The sequence below is a fragment of the Mesoplodon mirus genome (assembly GCF_964341445.2).
Source record: "Mesoplodon mirus genome assembly, chromosome: 15".
Classification (NCBI taxonomy): Eukaryota; Metazoa; Chordata; class Mammalia; order Artiodactyla; family Ziphiidae; genus Mesoplodon; species Mesoplodon mirus.
Genome location: NC_138991.1, coordinates 8,208,543 through 8,228,498, shown reverse-complemented (window position 1 = coordinate 8,228,498; position 19,956 = coordinate 8,208,543). Strand labels below are relative to the sequence as shown.

General features: G+C 42.8%; 1 protein-coding gene across 1 annotated transcript in view; it reads right to left on the bottom strand.

Annotated features, from left to right (window-relative positions):
• BCAS1 (brain enriched myelin associated protein 1) overlaps window positions 1-19,956 on the bottom strand; it is a 111,432-nt gene that overhangs the window by 68,215 nt on the left and 23,261 nt on the right. The window contains exon 4 of the mRNA XM_082643382.1: window positions 2,000-2,571. Coding sequence (XP_082499508.1) covers window positions 2,000-2,571 — 572 coding nt within the window. The remainder of the gene's footprint in view (window positions 1-1,999; window positions 2,572-19,956) is intronic.

Here is a 19,956-nt window from a genome sequence, read left to right as displayed (position 1 = left end):
TTTCTTAGGATAGGAATCGATGGATCACATTAAGTTTTTAAGGTTAAATACTTTCAAGGATCAGTTATCAGAGGCTGAACTGGTTTACTTAATTAGGATGGGGATTTGGATGCATCACAGACACCTATCCCAAGACGGGTAAAGCTCAGTCCTTCATTCTCTTTCCATAAATAACTCAGTCTTTTCCTAACTCAAGCAATGGGCTGGCTTTGGATGCCCATGAAAATGAAACATGTGACTATTCAAAAACTCAGAATGGCCCTAGTAGCCCATGACCAATAACAAGAAGGCAACAAGAGTTTCCCCACTCAAAGTAAAGTAGTAAATAGCTTCTCAAATATTCATGAATATTGATGACCAGTTTACAGCCCCAAGACAAGGATCTTTCGGGCTCCAGGTTTATACATTTGATGGAAGGTTCCCTGGGCCAGGTAGGCTAATTCTCCTTGTGTCTGGACATCCTCTCCAACACTTGGCCTTCCCCACCAGAGCACTGGGCACCTTGCATTGTAACTGTGAGGTTTTTGTACCTCTTCTCTCTCCAGACCAAAAACTCCCTGAGGACCGGGACCCTGTCCTGTCCATCACTGTGGCCGTGCCTCACCTGTGCCTGGCAGTGTCACCCTCAATAAAGATTTGATGCCAGCATACATTTGAAGACTCACTTTGAATTAAACAGAAAGCTATTCGATTGGCTCCTGAACTGCTGCATTTGGGGAAGGGGGCATTTAAAGGGCAATTTTTCTAACTTTTGAAAGAAAATATAAGAATCAGTTCTTAGAGTAAAAATTTACATAAATGACAAGAATGCTGATAGCATGAGCCTAAACATACGAGCCTTATCATCTGTTCCTCAATTCTAACAGTCCAGAATTTTCAGTTGGTGTCTAATATTTACAGTATAATTTTTGACACCATCCTGGATACATTAAAACCTCAGATTAATGTGATACTCATTTTCCTGAAGGAAAGTAATATCTGGACAGTGCTTAGAACAGAGCCTGGCACATTGTAAAGGCTAAATAAATGACAACCAGTGTTATCATTAGCAACTTGGCAAGGAAGCTGGTTGTCATTAAGACAAATATATTGACAGCCACGATACACGACCATGTAATAAAAAACAGCCCATTTAATTTTTTCCTGGGTCTAATCTCAAGTAGAGGCACTTTACTCCCAAATTTTGAAAAATACTGTTGTTTAAATCCATTAACTAAGGGAATAAGTGCCTTAAAATACAATGTATCTACTTTTATTTCCTTCTTCATTCAAGGAGTTCTTTTCTCAGTCCCCAATACAAACAAACTCTCAAGGTTAAAATCAAATGCTCTTTTTAAGATCAAAAGGACTTGCCTTTCTTTGCGCAGGAAAGAAAGCAACCGGTTCAGATGCTTCCTTAAAAAAAAAAAAAAAAATCTCGTTTTTTACAAAGGTATTACTCCAGCTTGTTGAAAAATAATTTGTACATAAAAGAGTCTGCCCAGAGCTGTAAAAGCTCTTTCTTTAAACGCACACTTTAGTGCAAAAGATAGTTAAAGATCAGTCCAAGCTATTAAACTTAAGAAGTGAAATGCATTCCAACAAAAGCCCATAAACGTTCTGTATATGAAACCAGCTACTGAGACGGGCAGGTATTTAAGTCTTTTAGGAACCATTTTTATTCTGCTAATGCTTTTCCCTCCAGACTCCATTTGATCATAAATGCAACCTGTCCACCTCTGCCTTTGATAAATGGAAGGACAGATTCATCTGGATGTGACTCACCTCCTCTCTTCTTTTACGTGAAACAGATGCCACAGCTGTTGTTCTTCCAACAGATGTTCCTGCCCCGCAGAAACACTGGCGAGCACCGCGCTGCAACGTGCTGTTGGTTTTAGAGGGGTCCATGGCTTGATACCTTGTCAGGACCCCTCCGTGATGGCACAGCAACACACGTGCAATCGTCTTGCCCCACAAGTGCCCCCCGAGCCTGCATTAAGAACAAAACGGATTGTCTTACCCTCTCTGCAGGGACATCGTCCGACTGCGTGGAGAATCCAGGAGTTTCGGCGGTGGGCTGGTGATGCTCTGCACGCTTGGCTTCCTGTTGGTGGTCCACGAGGGCCTTGTCCCGTCCCTTGTCCAGTTTGAAGAGTCTGTCAAAGAAGCTGGAGTCCTTGGGCTTGGAGGGGGCTGCCCCCCTGGACTCAGATAGACGAGACTCTGGTCCCAAAGTGGCAGAGAGGCCCTCGGCTTGGGCCGGGGTCTGCACGGGGGTTTTATCTGGGTCACATCCCAGTGCAGCTGCCACTGGAAGTGCCATGGGCTCACTCGGGTCTTTGTTCCCTAGAGCTTTATCGGAGCTGACATCAAGCTTCACTGGTCCAGTGGATGAATCCGTGGCTTGGTCTCCGGTACGTCCTGGTACAGGCCGAGAGAGTGTCAAGAAAAAACGAGATTTAGCAGCTGGTGTCTGGGGTTTGGCCTCCTTCCCAAGATTCTTCCCATTGGCATCCGCAACAGCGCTTATCTCCATTGTCTTGGGGGAAGAAGTGGCCACATTATCCTCCTGGACACTTGTTTCCAAATCAACTGTAAACACAAACATAAACAGCGGTCATTCAGCCCAGCGAGGAAATTCAAGGATTGCTAGTGGACTCCCAACGTCTCCTACACAGAGGCTGTGATGCGGTCTGGCACTCTGCTGTGCCTGGGTCCCTCTGCGGAGCAGAAGTCAGCTATCGAGGTGTCTTCTGACCCTGCTTTTCTCTGGAGAGAGGAATGCAAGATTAGGGAAGAGGAAAGCCAAGTTACTGGGGAAGCACGCACCAGGTGCTGCGTTAGGGACACATTAATTCTCTTCTTTATCTCCGCGGGAATCCTGTGAGAAGCAAATTATCATGATTTCACCTGGGTGGCAGGACAGCAGTTACGGGGTTAGGAGAACACGTTTCCCAGCCTCGGGACTTACTGCCATTTGGGCAATGTCATTCTTTGTTCCAGGGTCCACCTTGTGCCTTGCAAGGTGTACGGCAGCATCCCTGGCCTCTACCCAGCAGGTGCCCATAGCACCCCCTAGTGGTGACAACCAGAAATGTCTCCGGAAGTTGCCAAATGTCCCCTGGGGGCAAAACTCACATTCGAGAACCACTGAGCCAGACTGTCAATTTGAATCTGAGTTACTTAACTTTTCTGTGCCTCAAGTTTCTGGTAAAATGAGGCAAATAGTAGAACCTACACCTATAATTTTGTCATGAAGATCCCATGAGTTAATATTTTTAAAGCACATCCAACAGTGCCTGGAATACAGTAAATGCTCAATAAATGTTATGAACGTTAGTTATTGTCATTATTCATGAGTGAGAAAATGGACAGCCAGAGAGGTTGATCCACCTTCCCACAGCCGGCCAGCAAGCAGAATCTGGTTATGGGCAGAAATCTGACTCCAAAGTTCATTCTCTCTCTGTCTTATATTCTAGAAAGCTTCCATTGTGAAGTCTGGAAGTCCAGATGTCTACACAGGAAAGTGGATTAGATCTTGGGCCGCATGGAGGCAGAGTGTAGCGTTACCTGTGCAAGACTGTGGGTGCAGGTTCTGGCCCCCTCCAGGGAGGGGTGCTGTTTCCAGAATCCACCTGTTTCTGTTTTGAACTCTGCATCGACCTAACTGAACTGCATCCTTTTTGAGGGCCCTTTTCTAAAGCAGTGCGATATTAAGGAAAAAAGATATACTACAAAATTGGAAATCACAGTGAAAGATCAAGATTCTCTACCGATAAGCTGTGTGACCTTGGGCAAGTCACTAAAACTCTTTGAATTTTCTCATTTGTAAAATGGGAAAAATAGAAGCTCCCTTGCAGGGTTGTTCTGATGTTTAAAGGAGAAAACTCATGCAAAGGATCAAGAATCCTGTCTTTTCCATAGTAGCTGCTTAGTAACTGACAGATACTGTGACTGTGTAGTTTGTAGTCAACCACTTCTTAATATCTGTTTGCAGGAAGATAGAAAGAGAAAGAAGAGAACCGAGGTTTATTTAGCTCATCTCATATTGCTCATAGGTAGTGAGAAATACACACATCCATTAGCAATTATTTTTTCCAAACTCTAGTATCTCACAGTGTCTAAAGTCAAGAACAAACAGTAAAGGAGAGAGAGAGGGAGGGAGAGATTGAGAGAGGGCTCTGGATTCTTGTGCAGAGTGGTGGTCTCCTGTTTAAGCTTTGAGGAGCAGAGAAGAAATGGTACGGAAGACCAGAGACAAGCACTAGGGGTTCCTCATAAACTCAGACTCTTTATGAACATTGGATATATCCTTTGGCTCTTCTTAACCATTTTCCTTGTGGTCCTGGAATTCGTAATTGTGGTAACTATTATACTCAGAAGGGAAGAGGGAGGGAGAGAGTGGGAATAAAGAAGTGATGGATGGATGTGTCAAGATGCCAAATAAGCAACTCAGACAGTTGAACTGTCAGAGTGAATATAAATGAATTGTGGGGATGCTCCATGCCAGGAGAAGAGGAAGCAGTTGACAAAAAAGGAGGAGACTAAGATTCAAAACAAGGAAGGGCTTTTCAAAATGCCAAGAACAACAACTGATCTCCTCTAGTCTTCCTTACTCTCTGGCAGGACAACAAGGAGCTAGTGGTAAGTAAGAGTGTTACAGTCAGAGAAAAAGTCTTTGAAAAAAATCTTCCCATGGACAGACTTCTAAAAAAGTGCCAATATATTGCTTCAATAAAGGATCCATTCCTTACGTCCAGGTATCTAAACTAGACTTCAATGCATGAAGAGTTACAGCAGATACAAACCATAACTCTTGATATCAGAGAATGGGTAAAGTGTTTTTGATAACTTGTAAGAACTAGGACCTCTTAGATGGGGCAACCCATTTCCATGAAGCTCTGCCCCCCAAACTTGGGTGAGTGTATATCCAAGTCCATCATCTGGAGCTTCTATGTCCCTTGCTAAAATGCTCACCTCCTAGGCGGGCACATGACCTAAGCTAGACTAACAAAAATCAGTCTTGCGATTTTTGCTGAACCTACTAGAACAGAGTTACAAATCTTTGTGCTTGGGTTGGCAAACCAGTAGGAGGTACAACTGGAGCTGGTGTCCTTGGCTGTCACCTTTCAGAGTGCTTGCCTGAGAACTAACATAGATGAAAGCAGAGCCAAGAGATCCATGGGAGCATTTGGACACCTGAATCCAGCTGTCCCTGAAGCTAGTTTACAATTACATAGCCATAGCCAGCAAGTCTTTTTTTTTTTTTTCACTTATGCCAGTTCAAATTAAGTATATACTCAGTGACTTGGAGAGAATTTCAGTGAATTGGTCAGTACCTATTTCACCTGTTAATTAATAGCAATCAATCCTCTCCTTGAGAAATGGTCTCCGGGCTCTTCAAATATGTCTAGGAGGCATTTAATATGGGATGAAGGGAGGTAAGGAAAATGAAATGGGAGAAAGTGAGTTCTAAGAAGCTGGATAGAAACAAAAAAATACCCACCAACACTTTGTTTTCTCAGTGAAAGTGAAGGAAAAAAATCCACGTGGGCAAAGAGATTACAGTCATTTGAGACCTTAGATAAGCATTAAAAAACAAATAAATTATGTTCTGAAACATTAACTTACATACACGCACGCACACACACACACACACCCAATCTGTGTGAATGAGCAGGAGTTCCAGGTTTTATATTCTTGCAAAGACGGGGATAATTTACAAGCCTCCTTCACATTATTATGGAAAGAATACGAAGTTCCTTCTAGATGACTGGAACTAAGCTTTCCGTTCCTATGAAAAATCTTGGGAGAAGCCCATCTGGAATCTGGTTTCAATAAAAAGTTTTCTCATAAAGCAGACAAACAGATGACATACCAAAGAGATTTTACTTTCCATGAAAAAAATGTGTAAGAGTTTAAGGAAGATAAAAAGAAATCAAGTAAGAATGTAAATGGTAGCTCCCAAATATTTAGGAGAGTTGAAAATTTTGATCTCCTTAAATGCAGAAAAGATATTTTGTAGTGTGTGTGTGTGTGTGTGTGTGTGTGTGTGTGTTTTAAGAAAGTCTTTTTTTTTTAAATTATTTTTTGGCTGCGTTGGGTCTTTGTTGCTGCACGCGGGCTTTCTCTAGTTGTGGTGAGCAGGGGCCACTCCTCTCTGTGGTGCACGGGCTTCTCACTGTGGCGGCCTCTCTCATTGCAGAGCACAGGCTCTAGGCGTGTGGGCTTCAGTAGTTGAAGCACGCGGGGTCAGTAGTTGTGGCTCGTGGGCTCTAGAGTGCAGGCTCAGTAGCTGCGGTGCATGGGCTTAGTTGCTCCGCGGCATGTGGGATCTTCCCGGCAGGGCTCAAACCCACGTCCCCTGCATTGGCAGGCTGATTAATAACCACCGCGCCACCAGGGAAGCCTTAAGAAAGTCATTTTATCTAGACATGTGATGGAGATGAATGGCATCTTAGCGTAATTGTTAAGTACTTAGATTGTGGATCAGAGGGACCTGGGTTTAACCTCTAAAATATTAAATATGTGACCTGGACAAGTTACTTTATATCTCTATGCCTAATTTTCTTATAAAATGGACAAGAAAATAAGTGTCTTCTTCAAAGAGTGAGGATTAAATGAAATACTTCCTACACGGTACTTAACATAGGTGGGTACGTGGTGGATATTTAATAACTATTAGTTGTTTTGTTATATTTATATATTATTACTACAATTACTATTTAATTTTCTAAATAGAAGCATAAGGAAAGGAATTATTCCAATGGTTTAACCTCTAAATTTGGGTGCTCTGGAAAGACTTTTAAAATAGTAATTATATGAATTAATTTATCTTCAGAAATCTAAGAACCTGGTCCAGAGAAGTTTCAAGAATGCTTTTTCCAAGCACCAAGTATTCTTAGTTAAAACAAACTGCTTCATCAGATTTCTATCACATATTTAAGACACACACATACATACACACACAAGGTTTGTGTCACACTATTCAGAACTTCTGAATAAGGGCTATCTTTTTTTTTTTTTCATGTGCCAAAGCTACAATTTTCACTTGGTACAACTGTAAACACAATAGCTAATATTCATGGAATGTTTCCCAGGTGCCAGGAATTATAGTAAATGCTCTATGTAACAAGATACATTTTATTTATGTATTACAGCAAATCTATGCTAGATACCATCAGCACTCCCATTTTACAGGTGTGGAAACTGTGGCTCTGAGAATAAAGTCACTTTTCTAACATTATCCTGCTCACAAGTGGTGGAGTCAGGATTTGAACACGTTTGCCTGATTTCAAAGCTCAAATTCCTAACAATGTATTGTAGTAGAAGCAAGAACAGAAGAGCAAGGGAGGAAAGATGAGTGGAACAAAGTTTGGTTAACAGAATTAGTGGATTTTCAAGGAAAAAAAAAAAACTCTGCACAAGGGGGAATAAAAGCCTGTGCTTTCTCATATCTGGGCAACATTGGTGTATGATTTTTGTTTATTTGTTTTAAATAAAAATCAGATCATATCATTAATCTGCATAAAACTATCCAAAGAGGGCCTCATCACATTAAAATCAAGTCCAAATACAACACAGAAGAACAAGCCTGACTCCATATTGGATCTATCCCTTTAGCTCTAACCCTTGTGCTCTGCTGCCTGTGCTTAGTCATGCTGGCTCTGCATCTTTGTATAAGAAATGCTGTCTAGAAAAAAAAAAGTTGCCTAGAGCCTGAAATATACAGGAGAGCCCATTCTCAGATGGGCTCTGACCTTTAAAAGCATAACACTTTTCCATTCATATAGAGATAGAAAGTTGCAGAACAGAAAATAACATTTGTCTTGGTGGAGGCTTACAGGAACATTATAACCAGACCTACATGGACAGCTGCAAAAACAAAGGATTCTGTCACCAAGACGTTTGCAGCAACCAGCCACACCCCCATGTAGTATAAAAGAAGCCTGAATTCTAACTCGGGGATGATGGTTCTTTGGGACACTAATCCACCATCTTCTTGGTCTACTGGCTTTCCAAATAAAGTCGCTATTCCTTGCCCCAATGCCTCATCTCTCAAATTACTGGTCTGTCATGCAGCACAAACTTGGACTCAGTAATACAAACTCTACGGTAGATCACACCCACCAGAACCTCAGATCATACTGTATGCTTCCTCTCACCTCTCAGCTCACCAATCGTACGTAGTCCCACCCGAGGCCCTTCGCACTACTTGTCCTTTCCACCTGGGAACGCTTCCCCTAAGATCTTCCATGGCTACCTCGTTATCATTCGGGCCCCAGGTCAAGCCTTCCTAGACCACCCTCTCTAAAGTAACCCCTCCCACTCACCCCATTCACTCCATGGATTTTGCAGAGCATTCATTGGTCTCTGAAATGATCTCATTAACTCATCATTTACTTGTTTCTTCCCCAGTAGAACGTAAGCCCTGAATGGACAGACTTGGTCTGTTTTGATTACAGCTGCATCCCCAGTGCCCCCAGCAGTGCTTGGCATATAGTAGGATTAAGTCAGGGAACACAGTAAGGCAGGGAGAAGAGCCAGGGGCATAGCAGGTGCTCAGCAGCCATGATTTTAACAGCGGCAAAAACAGCAACCCAAGTAATAATGGTGGTGGCAGAGATGGAGTTCTTTTTTTTTTTTTTAACTTTTATGTATATTTTTAATTGAAGTATAGTTGATTTACATTATATTGGCTTCAGGTATACAACATAATGATTCAATATTTTTATAGCTTATACTCCATTTAAAGTTATTACAAAACAATGGCTATATTTCCTTGTGCTGTACAATACATGCTTTCGTTTATATATTTTATACAAAGTAGTTTGTATCTCTTAATCCCTTACCCCTGTGTTTCCCCTCCCTGCCACTTTCATTTTAAAATGGCTAAACTTATTTCGGACTTCTTTTAAGAATTCATTATCTAAACATTCCTAGTTCTTAAGGTTAAAGAGGAAAACAGAAACTGTCGTCATAATTTTATCCACAAATGAAGTGTTCACTTACGATTCCCCACTCAGACATCCCTTCCTATGCGACACTGTCCCCTCCTATGCGACACTGTCAATATGGTGGTCAGTCAGGATAAAAGCTAAATGAAGAGGAAATACAATGCACATTAATTATAAAGGGAAATTGCGAATCTTGCAAAAGATGGAAGAGTTCATAGTCATATAAAGATCACACACATGGCTATTGTTGGATGAGGATCTGGCAGAGTTAAAGTAGTTCACCAAAGAAGAAGGAAAAATAGAAGGGAAAGTAGATGATGACACACTAAATTCTTCAAAAGAGAACTGTAGTTGAATATCAAAGGATTACAATAGGCCCTAGGGAAGACTGATGAAGACCTCAAAAAGTTTTGCAAAAATGACCCTTTTGCGGTCAGCCTGCAGGAGTCAAATGACACTTCAAACAACTGTGGCTTTCTGTGTTGTGTAAATGCATTTGTTGTTTTAAAGGTCTTGAAATAAGGATTCACGTGGCAGCTGCTTATGGCTTGGAGGGAGATGTTAGATTTCAAAACTTCACTGAATGATCAGCTTTCATGCTCTCCCTCTCAATATTAAAAAGCCAGGTTATCTTCTCCAAGAGATTCTAGCATAAATAAAAGAAAGGAATGGGTTTGGGGGGCAGGAGGGAAGAATTCTCAACTGTCAGCTGGATACTATGTATCTAAACACTTGGTGATGAAAATGCTGGGTTCAAACATTATGTGGGCAGAAGGTAACTCATCCCATGATCTCAAGAAAGCATCCTCTAAAGTCAGCGGTGACTGTTAGTCCCTGTGGGGCAAGACTACACCAGTGACTTATGATTTATCCTCTCCTCTTTACTCACACATTTCCTATCATTCATATGCCTATAAAAGTCTGGAACATACAAAGATAATTTAACTGTAGAACCAGGCTTTGCTCCAACATGAGCAAATATTTCACTGAAAGACACATCAGATGTTTGATTTTTTCTCAGTTTGATAATAATACACATTTAACATGTGTTTACCTCCCATATGATTAATCTTTCAACCCTTTCCTTTCCCTGTATCTACCCTCTACCCTCACTGCAGTATAACGAACATCTGCAACCCCGGGTGGCTTATCAAACTTTGTTCATGCTCAGACAAATACATACAAGCCTCCCAGACACATGTACACATATCCTGGTTGGTTTTTATAAAAATACAATTATGTTAGATTTTTTTGTTTTGTTCTTTTTAACATCTTTATTGGAGTATAATTGTTTTATAATGGTGTGTTAGTTTCTGCTGTATCACAAAGTGAATTATCTATAGTATACATATATCCCCACATCCCCTCCGTCTTGCATCTCCCTCCCCCCCCCCATCCCACCCCTCTAGGTGGACACAAAGCACCAAGCTGATCTCCCTGTGCTATGCAGCTGCTTCCCACTAGCTATCTATTTTACATTTGGTGGTGTATATATGTCCATGCCACCCTCTCACTTCGTCCCAGCTTACCCTTTCCCCTCCCTGTGTCCTCAAGTTCATTCTCTACATCTGCGTCTTTATTCCTGTCCTGCCCCTAAGTTCATCAGAACCTTTTTTTTTAGATTCCATATATATGTGTTAGCATACGGTATTTGGATATTGTTTTTGATTGCTTTTATATATCACTGTTATGGATTGAATGTTTGTGTCTGCCTCCCACCCCAAAGTTCATAAGCTGAATCTTAACTTCCACTGTGATGGTATTAGGAGGTGGGGGCTTTGGGGGGTAATTAGGTCATGAGGGTGGAGCCCTCATGAATGGATTAGTGCCCTTAGAAAGGAGGCACTAAAGAGCTCTTTTGCTTCCTCCACTGCATGAGGACATAGTGAAAAGATGGCTGACTGTGAACCAGGAACCTGTCCTTCACCAGACAAAGAATCTGCTGGCACCCTGATTTTGGACTTTTCAGCCTCTAGCACAGTGAGAGATAAATGGTTATTGTTTAAGCCACCCAGTCTATGGTATTTTTATTAGAGCAGTTCAAATGGACTGAGACATCAATAGTTCTCCCTCCCAATCAATATATCCAAATCTATCTTATCTTTTTTTCAATAGCTGCAAAATATTCCTTAATATGGATATACCAAAAGACATGTATGCCATTGCCTAATTAATGAACATTCTGATAGTTTCCAAACCTTTATTTTTCCATTTCCATTATAAACAACATTGGGAAAAACTTCCATGTTCAAAAATCCTAAACTAGTGTTTTATTTCTATGGAATAGAGGTACAGATGTAGAATTGCTGCACCCAAATTAATGTGCATTTAACTTCTAAAATAGACACTGCCAGATTACTTCTCCAAAAGAGGCTCTAGAGATTCACATTTCCAGCAGCAATGTGATAAGTGGCTCCCACTCCCAAGGGTAGCAGTGATACAAAGCAGCAGGAACACAGATCACATATATTTACAATATTAAACACCTTTTAAATGGTAAAAAAAAAAAAAAAAAAAAACAACAACAGGAAAATCATATAACATTCTATTAGTGCCCTCAGCTCTTAGGATACAAAGGGTAAGCTTTGGAGATGCTAGGTGGGGGTAGGTTGAATTCAGGCCACAAAGAACACTGTTAAAAAGTGACAGTTATTAGCTTGGGGCCCCAGGGCACTGAGAGTAGCTAGCCAGAAAGTCATATGAAACAAGGGGCTAGAGGAGAAGGATGCGGAAAAGAGCCAAATCAAGAAGACATTATAGGGCTTCCCTGGTGGCACAATGGTTAAGAACCCGCCTGCCAATGCAGGAGACATGGGTTTGAGCCCTGATCCGGGAAGATCCCACATGCTGCGGAGCAACTAAGCCTGTGCACCACAACTACTGAGCCTGCGCTCTAGAGCCCGTGAGCCACAACTACTGAGCCCATGTACTACAACTACTGAAGCCCACATGCCTAGAGCCCGTGCTCCCAACAAGAGAAGCCACCACAATGAGAAGCCCACGCACCGCAACAAAGAGTAGCCCCTGCTCGCCGAACCAGAGAAAAACCCGCATGCAGCAATGAAGACCCAACGCAGCCAAATATAAAATAAAATAAAATAAATTTATAAAAAAACAGAAGACATTATATTCTGCAGAGTAGAGATACAAATGATCAATGAGCGCATAAAAAGATGCTCAACATCATCAGTCATTAGGGAAAGGCAATCAAAACCACAATATGTTACCACTTCACACCCACTAGGATGGCCATAATCAAAAACACAGGAAATGACCAGTGCTGAGGAGAATGTGGAGAAATCGGAACCCCCATACATTCCTGCTGGGATGTAAAATGGTGCAACTGCTTTGCAGTTCCTTAAAAAGTTAGACATCAAGTTGCTACATGACCCAGTAATTCCGTTCCCAGGTACATAACCAAGAGAATGAAAACATATATTCACACAAAAACTGGCATACAACTCAAATGTCCATCAGCTGATGACTGGATAAACAAAATGTGGCATATCCATACAGTGGAGTATTATTTAGCCATATAAAACAATGAAGTACTGCTACCTGCTACAATATGGGTGAACATTGAAAACATTATGCTAAGTGAAAGAATCCAAATACAAAATGCCACATATTGTATGATTCTCTTTATATAAAATGTCCAGAATAGGCAAATCCACAGAGACAGAAAGTAGATTAGTGGTTGCCAGGGGCTTGGGGAGGAGAACTGGAGATTCACTGCTTAAGGAACTTCTTTGTGAGGTGGTGAAAATGTTCTGGAATCAGATGGTGGCGATGGTCGCACTACCTTGTGAATATACTAAAGAGCACTAGGCTGTACACTTGAAAAGCATGAATTTTATGGTATATGAATTATATCTCAATTTTGAAAATGAAGACATTATATAAACACCAACACAGTAGGGGATGGCTCTTGGGCAGGGGATAAACACCAAACATGAGCAGAGACTCCACAGAAAAGACAGATGGTGGTTGGCTTTTAAGCCAATGAAAAGATGTGCAACCTGATGAATAGTAAAATATAAGCAAGATAAAATTATGAGACTTAGCTCTCCTCCTATCAACTTGGTAAAAAGGGAAACATTCAGTAACCGGCAGTGGAGAAAGTATGAGGAAGAATGGCCGCATCTCTTGTGGGCGGGAGCGTAATTTGGCTGTCTCTTTGGAGGATAATTCAGTAATATATATCAATATTTAAAAATTCACAAACTCTGGGAGCTCTAATTTCTACTTCTGGAATGTTACCCAATAAATACAATTGCACAGAGCCACAAAGATATATATAACAGATACACATCATCTGCTGGACTATTGCTGTGGTGGCAAAATAGCAGAAACACCCTAATGGCTTATCAATAGGGACCTGGTTAAATAAATGGTCATTTGTCCACACAGTGAATTGCTCCACAGGCATTAACATTCTCCAAGACATACAGTAAGTGAAAAAAAGCCATGTTCAACGGTCTGTATAGTATGTTCCCATTTGTTTTTTTAATGGCGTCAAGAGGTAGAGGGGAGGATTTAAAAATACACACACGGGGAATACCTCGGGCCACAAGAAACTGTAAAGAGTTCCGGCCTCTAAGAAAGGAAATTTGGGGATGGAGGTTGGGGAGCGATCAGAATTGGGGGTGGGAAGGTGTTCCCTGTCCTATCTTATTATGTAGACTGTTGAGAATGTTTGCTAGGTATACCTCCCAGGTCACTTAAAAATGTAAAGTAATGGGGCTTCCCTGGTGGCGCAGTGGTTGAGAGTCCGCCTGCCGATGCAGGGGACACGGGTTCGTGCCCCGGTCTGGGGAGATCCCACATGCCGCGGAGCGGCTGGGCACGTGAGCCATGGCCGCTGAGCCTGCGCGTCCGGAGCCTGTGTTCCGCAACGGGAGAGGCCACAACAGTGAGAGGCCCGCGTACCACAAAAAAAAAAAAAAAAAAAAAGTAAAGTAATGAAAAGAAAAAAAATAAAGGGAAAGGTGAGGTCTAGAAAAGAGAGGTGGGATTTAAAGCCAACTGGAGGAATGTTTGACCTGCTTCCGGTTTGCCTGGGGCTGGCCAGCGGTGATGGCAGGCTCTGTAAGCAACAAGGTGCAGCTCTGATTGGAGGAGTTGCCAGGCCAAGTGGGTCCTGCATACTGAAGTGAGGGGCATGACCTCTGGGGCACCTCCATATTCCAGAGTCTGACCCTTTGCTCAGCAAACTCAGAAACTCAAACTTTTTAAGTCACCTAGAATCCCTGTACCTCCCAGAGGTCATTCTAAAAAGGACTCATGAATTAACCACAGGCAGATTATTGGTTTAAGACAGTACAGCTGCAAAGGGGACGGGTCACAGGCCACCTCCCGCCCACTTGGTCCCTCCCTGTGGGAAACTCACATGGGATCCCATCATCATGGGCAGGATGCCCAGTGAGCCGAGAGGTCAAGTCAGCACACTGGGAGTTGGCTGTAGGATTTAAATGTTTAATTGTTTCAGGCTGGGATAACCTGATGACAATGATGATGATTTAAAAAGGCTTTGCTGAGAGATGAGCTTTAGGGAGAAAAACTTTACAGAATCAGAGGTTGGCAAATATGAGATCCACTGACAGCTTGGTGTTGGGCCAGCAGAATGCTTAGATGTTTCTGAACTGGGGAATTTCATTTGCAAATCCTAAAATGGGGCTTTCACTGAAATATCCTCTTATCTGCTGAGGGATTCTCATAGGGCAGCCAGGCCGAGGGCTGAGACACGGAGAGTTTCCAGTTTCCTTCAGCCTCCACATCTCGTGCCAGTTCTCAGATGCAGTGGTCCTTGCTTCTGGGCGAGTGTCAGAAGCTCCAGGAAGAACAGAGGGCCAGCCCCACCCACAGCATTGGATTCTGGGAACTGGGCTGCAGGTCTAACTAGTTCGAGGTGACGGGATGATCCTGGTCCAGGGACCACTCTGTGAGAATCACTGATACACATCCCAGCTTTTGTACTGACAAATGGAGCCAGACTCCGCTTATGTTTTCCTGCTCTCATTCCCAGAAGTATTTGGTCTTTGAGGTATGTTTGCATATATCAGATCTCACCCACTAATATGCTGTTTCAATTGTTAAACTTCTAGCAATTTGGAGGGCACCTTACCATTTATTTGGTCTAACTGACTTATTATTTTTATTTTTGTTAACTGAAAAGTTGTTGGCAAGTGGATGTGTTTATTCCATTTCCAGATCTGGTGAAAATGCACCCTGGGGAAATGAGATGACGTGCAGTTGTCACAGGATGATACTGTTTCTCTTCTTGCCGTTTTTTTCACGTTTTCCCTTGGTCCCTCCTTGGCTCTCTTGGTCTTCCCTTCAAGAGAGGGCCAGGTTCATATCGCTCAAGCTGCAGGAACCGTGTGGATGTTTCTGTCTTTAGAGAGGAGTGTGCTGGTTGTCTTCGTGGTCCAGAGAGGCAAAGAGCAGGTTGTGTGTTACTTGACAGCTGCGTGGAAGTTAATGCACCCAGACGGTCTGCGCCCTGGAACGGAAAGCTGTGCCCCGAGTGTCAGCCATGGCAGGGACAAAAATGTTCCCAAACAAATTAAAACAGAAATGCCAATGTGGTACTTTTGAAAAATGTGAATAAGGAATTTTCTGTTGGAGTGTATTTCAAAGGGTTTTCAACGCTGGCAGAGCACGAGGAACTTTAAAAATACTTAGCCCAGGGAAACTTGAAAAAAGACATGCCCGGGCCCTACACTCCAGGGCTTCTGATTGTATTATTCCAGGTGAGGCCTGGGTATGAGGACTTAGAAATTCCCCAGCAGATTCTGATGTGCACTCAAGTTTGGGAACCACTATTTTCAGGAATCTACATAAGTATAATGGCCATCATTTATTGTTTCAGGCACCAAGTAAAGGGGTTTGCAAGCACTATCTGATTTTCTCTACCATCAGGTCATGAAGTCTCTTGTTTATCCTCACATAGCTGCAGAGAGGTGGGGTGAGGCCTCAGACACAAGCGGTCTGTCCAAAAGCACCTGTCTAACCATTGTACAGTCAGACCTTGGAGATTTGGTTTGGCACCAGATCACGGCAATAAAATAAATATTGCAATAAAGTGAGTCACACAAAGTTTTTGGTTTCTCAGTGCATATCAAAGTTATGTTTACACTATACTGTAGCCTATTAAGTGTGCAGTAGCATTAGGTCTAAAAAAAAGTGCATACCTTAATTTAAAAATACTCGATTGCTAAAAAATGCTAAGCATCATCCCAGCCTTCCGAAAGTCATATGCTTTTTGCTGGTGGAGGGTCTTTCCTCGAAGTGGATACTGCTGACTGATCAGGGTGATGGTTGCTGAAGGTTGGGAGGCCATGGCAATGTCTTAAAATAAGACAGCCATGAAGTTTGCCCCTTTCACGGATGATTTCTCTGCAGCATGTGATGCTGTTTGACAGCATTTTACCCACAGTAGACCTTCTTTCAAAACTGGAGTCAATCCTCTCAAACCCTGCCACTGTTTTATCAACTAAGTTCATGTAATATTCTAAATTCTCTGTTGTCATTTCAACAATCTTCAGAGGTTCATCGCCAGGGTAGATTCCAGCTCAAGAAACCACTTCTGGGCTTCCCTGGTGGCACAGTGGTTGAGAGTCTGCCTGCCGATGCAGGGGACATGGGTTCGTGCCCCGGTCCGGGAAGATACCACATGCCGCGGAGCGGCTGGGCCCGTGAGCCATGGCCACTGGGCCTGCGCGTCCGGAGCCTGTGCTCTGCAACGGGAGAGGCCACAAGAGTGAGAGGCCCGCGTACCAAAAAAAAAAGAAACCATTTCTTTGCTCATCCATTGGAAGCAACTCCTTATTCATGAAGGTTTCATGATGAGATTGCAGCAATTCAGTCACATCCTCAAGCTCCACTTCGAATTCTAGTTCTCTTGCTATTTCCACTGCACCTGCAGTGGCTTCCTCCACTGAATCTTCAACCCCACAAGGTCTTCCATGAGGGTTGGAATCAACTTCTTCCAAACTCCTGTCGATGTGGATATTTTGACCTCTTTCCATGAATCATGGATGCTCTTAATGGCATCTAGAACGGTGAATCTTTTCTAGAAGGTTTTCAATTGACCTTGCCCAGATCCATCAGAGGAATCACTGTCTATGGCAGCTATAGACGTACGAAATGTATTTCTTAAATAATAAGACTTGAAAGTCAAAATTACTTCTTGATCCATGGGCTGCAGAATGGATGTTGTGTTGGCAGATATGAAAACAACATTAATCTCATACTTCTCCATCAGAGCTCGTGGGTGTCGGGGTGCATCATCAACAAGCAGCAATGTTTTGAAAGGAATCTTCTTTCTGAGCAGTAGATCTCAAGTGGGTTTAAAATATTCAGTAAGTCATGTTGTAAGTAGATGTGCTGTCATCCAGGCTTTGCTCTTCTACGTATGCAGCACAGGCAGAGCAGAGTTAGCCCTTAAGGGCCCTAGGATTTTCAGAACTGTAACTGAGCACTGGCATCAACTTAATGTCACCAGCTGCATTAACCCCTAACAAGAGTCAGCCTGCCCTTTGAAACTTTGAAGCCGGGCATTGACTTCTCCTCTCTAGCTGTGAAAGTCCTAAATGGCATTTTCTTTCAATAGAAAGCTGTTTCATCTACATCGAAAATCTGTTGTTTAGTGTCACCACCTTCACTAATTATCTTAGCTAGATCTTCTGGATAACTTGCTGCAGCTTCTATATCAGCACTTGCTGCTTCACCCTGTACTTTTATGTTATGGAGACGGCTTCTTTCCCTAAACCTCATGAACCAACCTCTGCTAGCTCCAAACTTTTCTTCTGAAGTTTCCTCACTTCTCTCAGGCTTCATAGAATTGAAGAGAGTGAGGGCTTTCTCTGGATAAGGCTTTGTTTTTTTTGTTTTTTGCTCAAGCTAACGTTGTGGCTGATTTGACCTTCTATCCAGACCACTAAAACTTTCTCCATGTCAGCAATAAGGCTGTTTTACTTTCTTACCATTCATGTGCTCACTGCAATAGCACTTTTCATTTCCTTCAAGAACTTTTTCTTTGCGTTCACAACTTGGCTAACAATTTGGCACAAGCTTTCGGTTTGTCTTGTCTTTCAATATGCCTTCCTCACTACGCTTAATCATTTCTAGCATTTGATTTAAAGTGAGAGATGTGTGACTCTTCCTTTCACTTGAACACTTAGAGGCCGCCGTAGTGTTATTAACTGGCCTAATTTCAACAATTGTTGTGTCTCAGGGAATAGGGAGGCCTGAGGACACGGAGAGAGGTGGGGAAATAGCCGGTCGGTGAAGTCGACAGAACACACGACACATTGATTAAGCTCACTGTCTTACATGGGCGAGGTTTGCAGCACCCCAAAACAATTACAATCGTAACACCAAAGATCACTGATCACAGGTCACCGTGAAGAGTTTGCAGTATTGTGAGAATTACCAAAATGAGATACAGAGACATGCAGTGAGCAAGTGCTGTTGGAAAAGTGGCCTTCATAGACTGGCTCAACATGGAGTTGCCACAAACCTTCAATTGGCAAACAATGCAGTATCTGCAAAGCACAATCAAGTGAAGCGCAATAAAACAACATGTGCCCGCATTACACGGCTTCCCTCCTGAAGAAGCTATCTAAAATACAAAGAATAAAAAACACGTACAAGAAAGTTTATTGCAACACTGCTCAGAGTAGAGAAAAATAGAAAAAAAAATGCCCGACATCAGGGTAATGGCTGAATGAATTACAGTACATCCACACCTTAAAATACCTTGTAGCTGTTACAAAACAATGAATTAAAAATGCACCAGTTGAATGGAAGGGATGTGCACACGTCTGTGGAGCTCAAGGATCTGTCCTGGCCTGGGATGGCTGGAACATTTGGGGACTAGCTGAGCATTTCTTTCTTGTCACGTGGCTTCTTCATGTGACTAGCTTGGGCTCCCTTCCACCATGGCAGTCTGAGTCGTTCTGACATGGTGGTTCGCTTTCCCCAGAGCTAGTGCTATGAAAGACAAAGGCAGAGGCTGGAAGGCTTCTTAAGACTTAGGCTTGGAAGTCATGCATCATCCCTTCCACTACATATTATTGGTTCTACAGGGTCATCCCAGATATCAAGGGAGAAGACTACAGGGGTGTGAACACTGGGAAGCCTTGATTATTGGGGGGAGGGGAGGGATGTGCAATTTTGGAGACTGTCTATCACAACAGAGTAACAGGGAGGTTACGTGTACCTGACAGAAATTCTCCACTAGAATTTTTGATGAGTAAAAGCACTAAGAGGTTGAGAAGTATTCGATTTCACAGGGACTTCTGCATACTTCCCAGAACAGAGGAGCAAGGAGCTGTCAGGCCATCTGGCAAAGCAGTTTTCAGGATTCTCTGCAACCACTTTAAGTAGAGAGCTGATGCAGTGCAACCCAGAGGAAGTGCCTGTGTGGGTGGCATGTCTAGCAGGGTTGCAGGGTAGAGAACTGAAGATAAGGAGCTTATTTATTGAGTGAGATATATACAGCAAGATGGTGGAAGGAGAGAGAAAACTGGCGTTCAGGAAATGGGCTAGATCCCTTTAATGACTTTTGAAAGGCCTGAGTAAACATATGTGCTACTTTTGGTTGCTCAATTGTAATTCTTTGAAATCAAAACACTGGCAGACGCTGGGGACTGCCTGTCCAGTGGCCAATCCACTCCAACCCGTTTTCTTTGCTTGCTGCCCAGAGAAGTACCTGACTTCCCAGCATCCCCTGCAGCTAGTGGTGGTCATGTGACCTCATTCTGGCCAGTGAGATATAAGTGGATGAGGCACTTGAGGCAGGGGCTTCTAGGAAGGACCTTCCTTTCTTTTCTAATAAAAGGAGAAAAAAGAGTAGCAAATCGTGGCTTTTCCCTTCTGGCTTTTGGGTCCTGTCATGTGAGGACGTGATGTGTGGGTCTGTGGCATCTTGTGAGCCACAGTACATAAATGGCACACTTATTTGGTGCCTTGATAATGCCGTCAAGATGCTGCACCAAGCTTGGAACTGCCAACC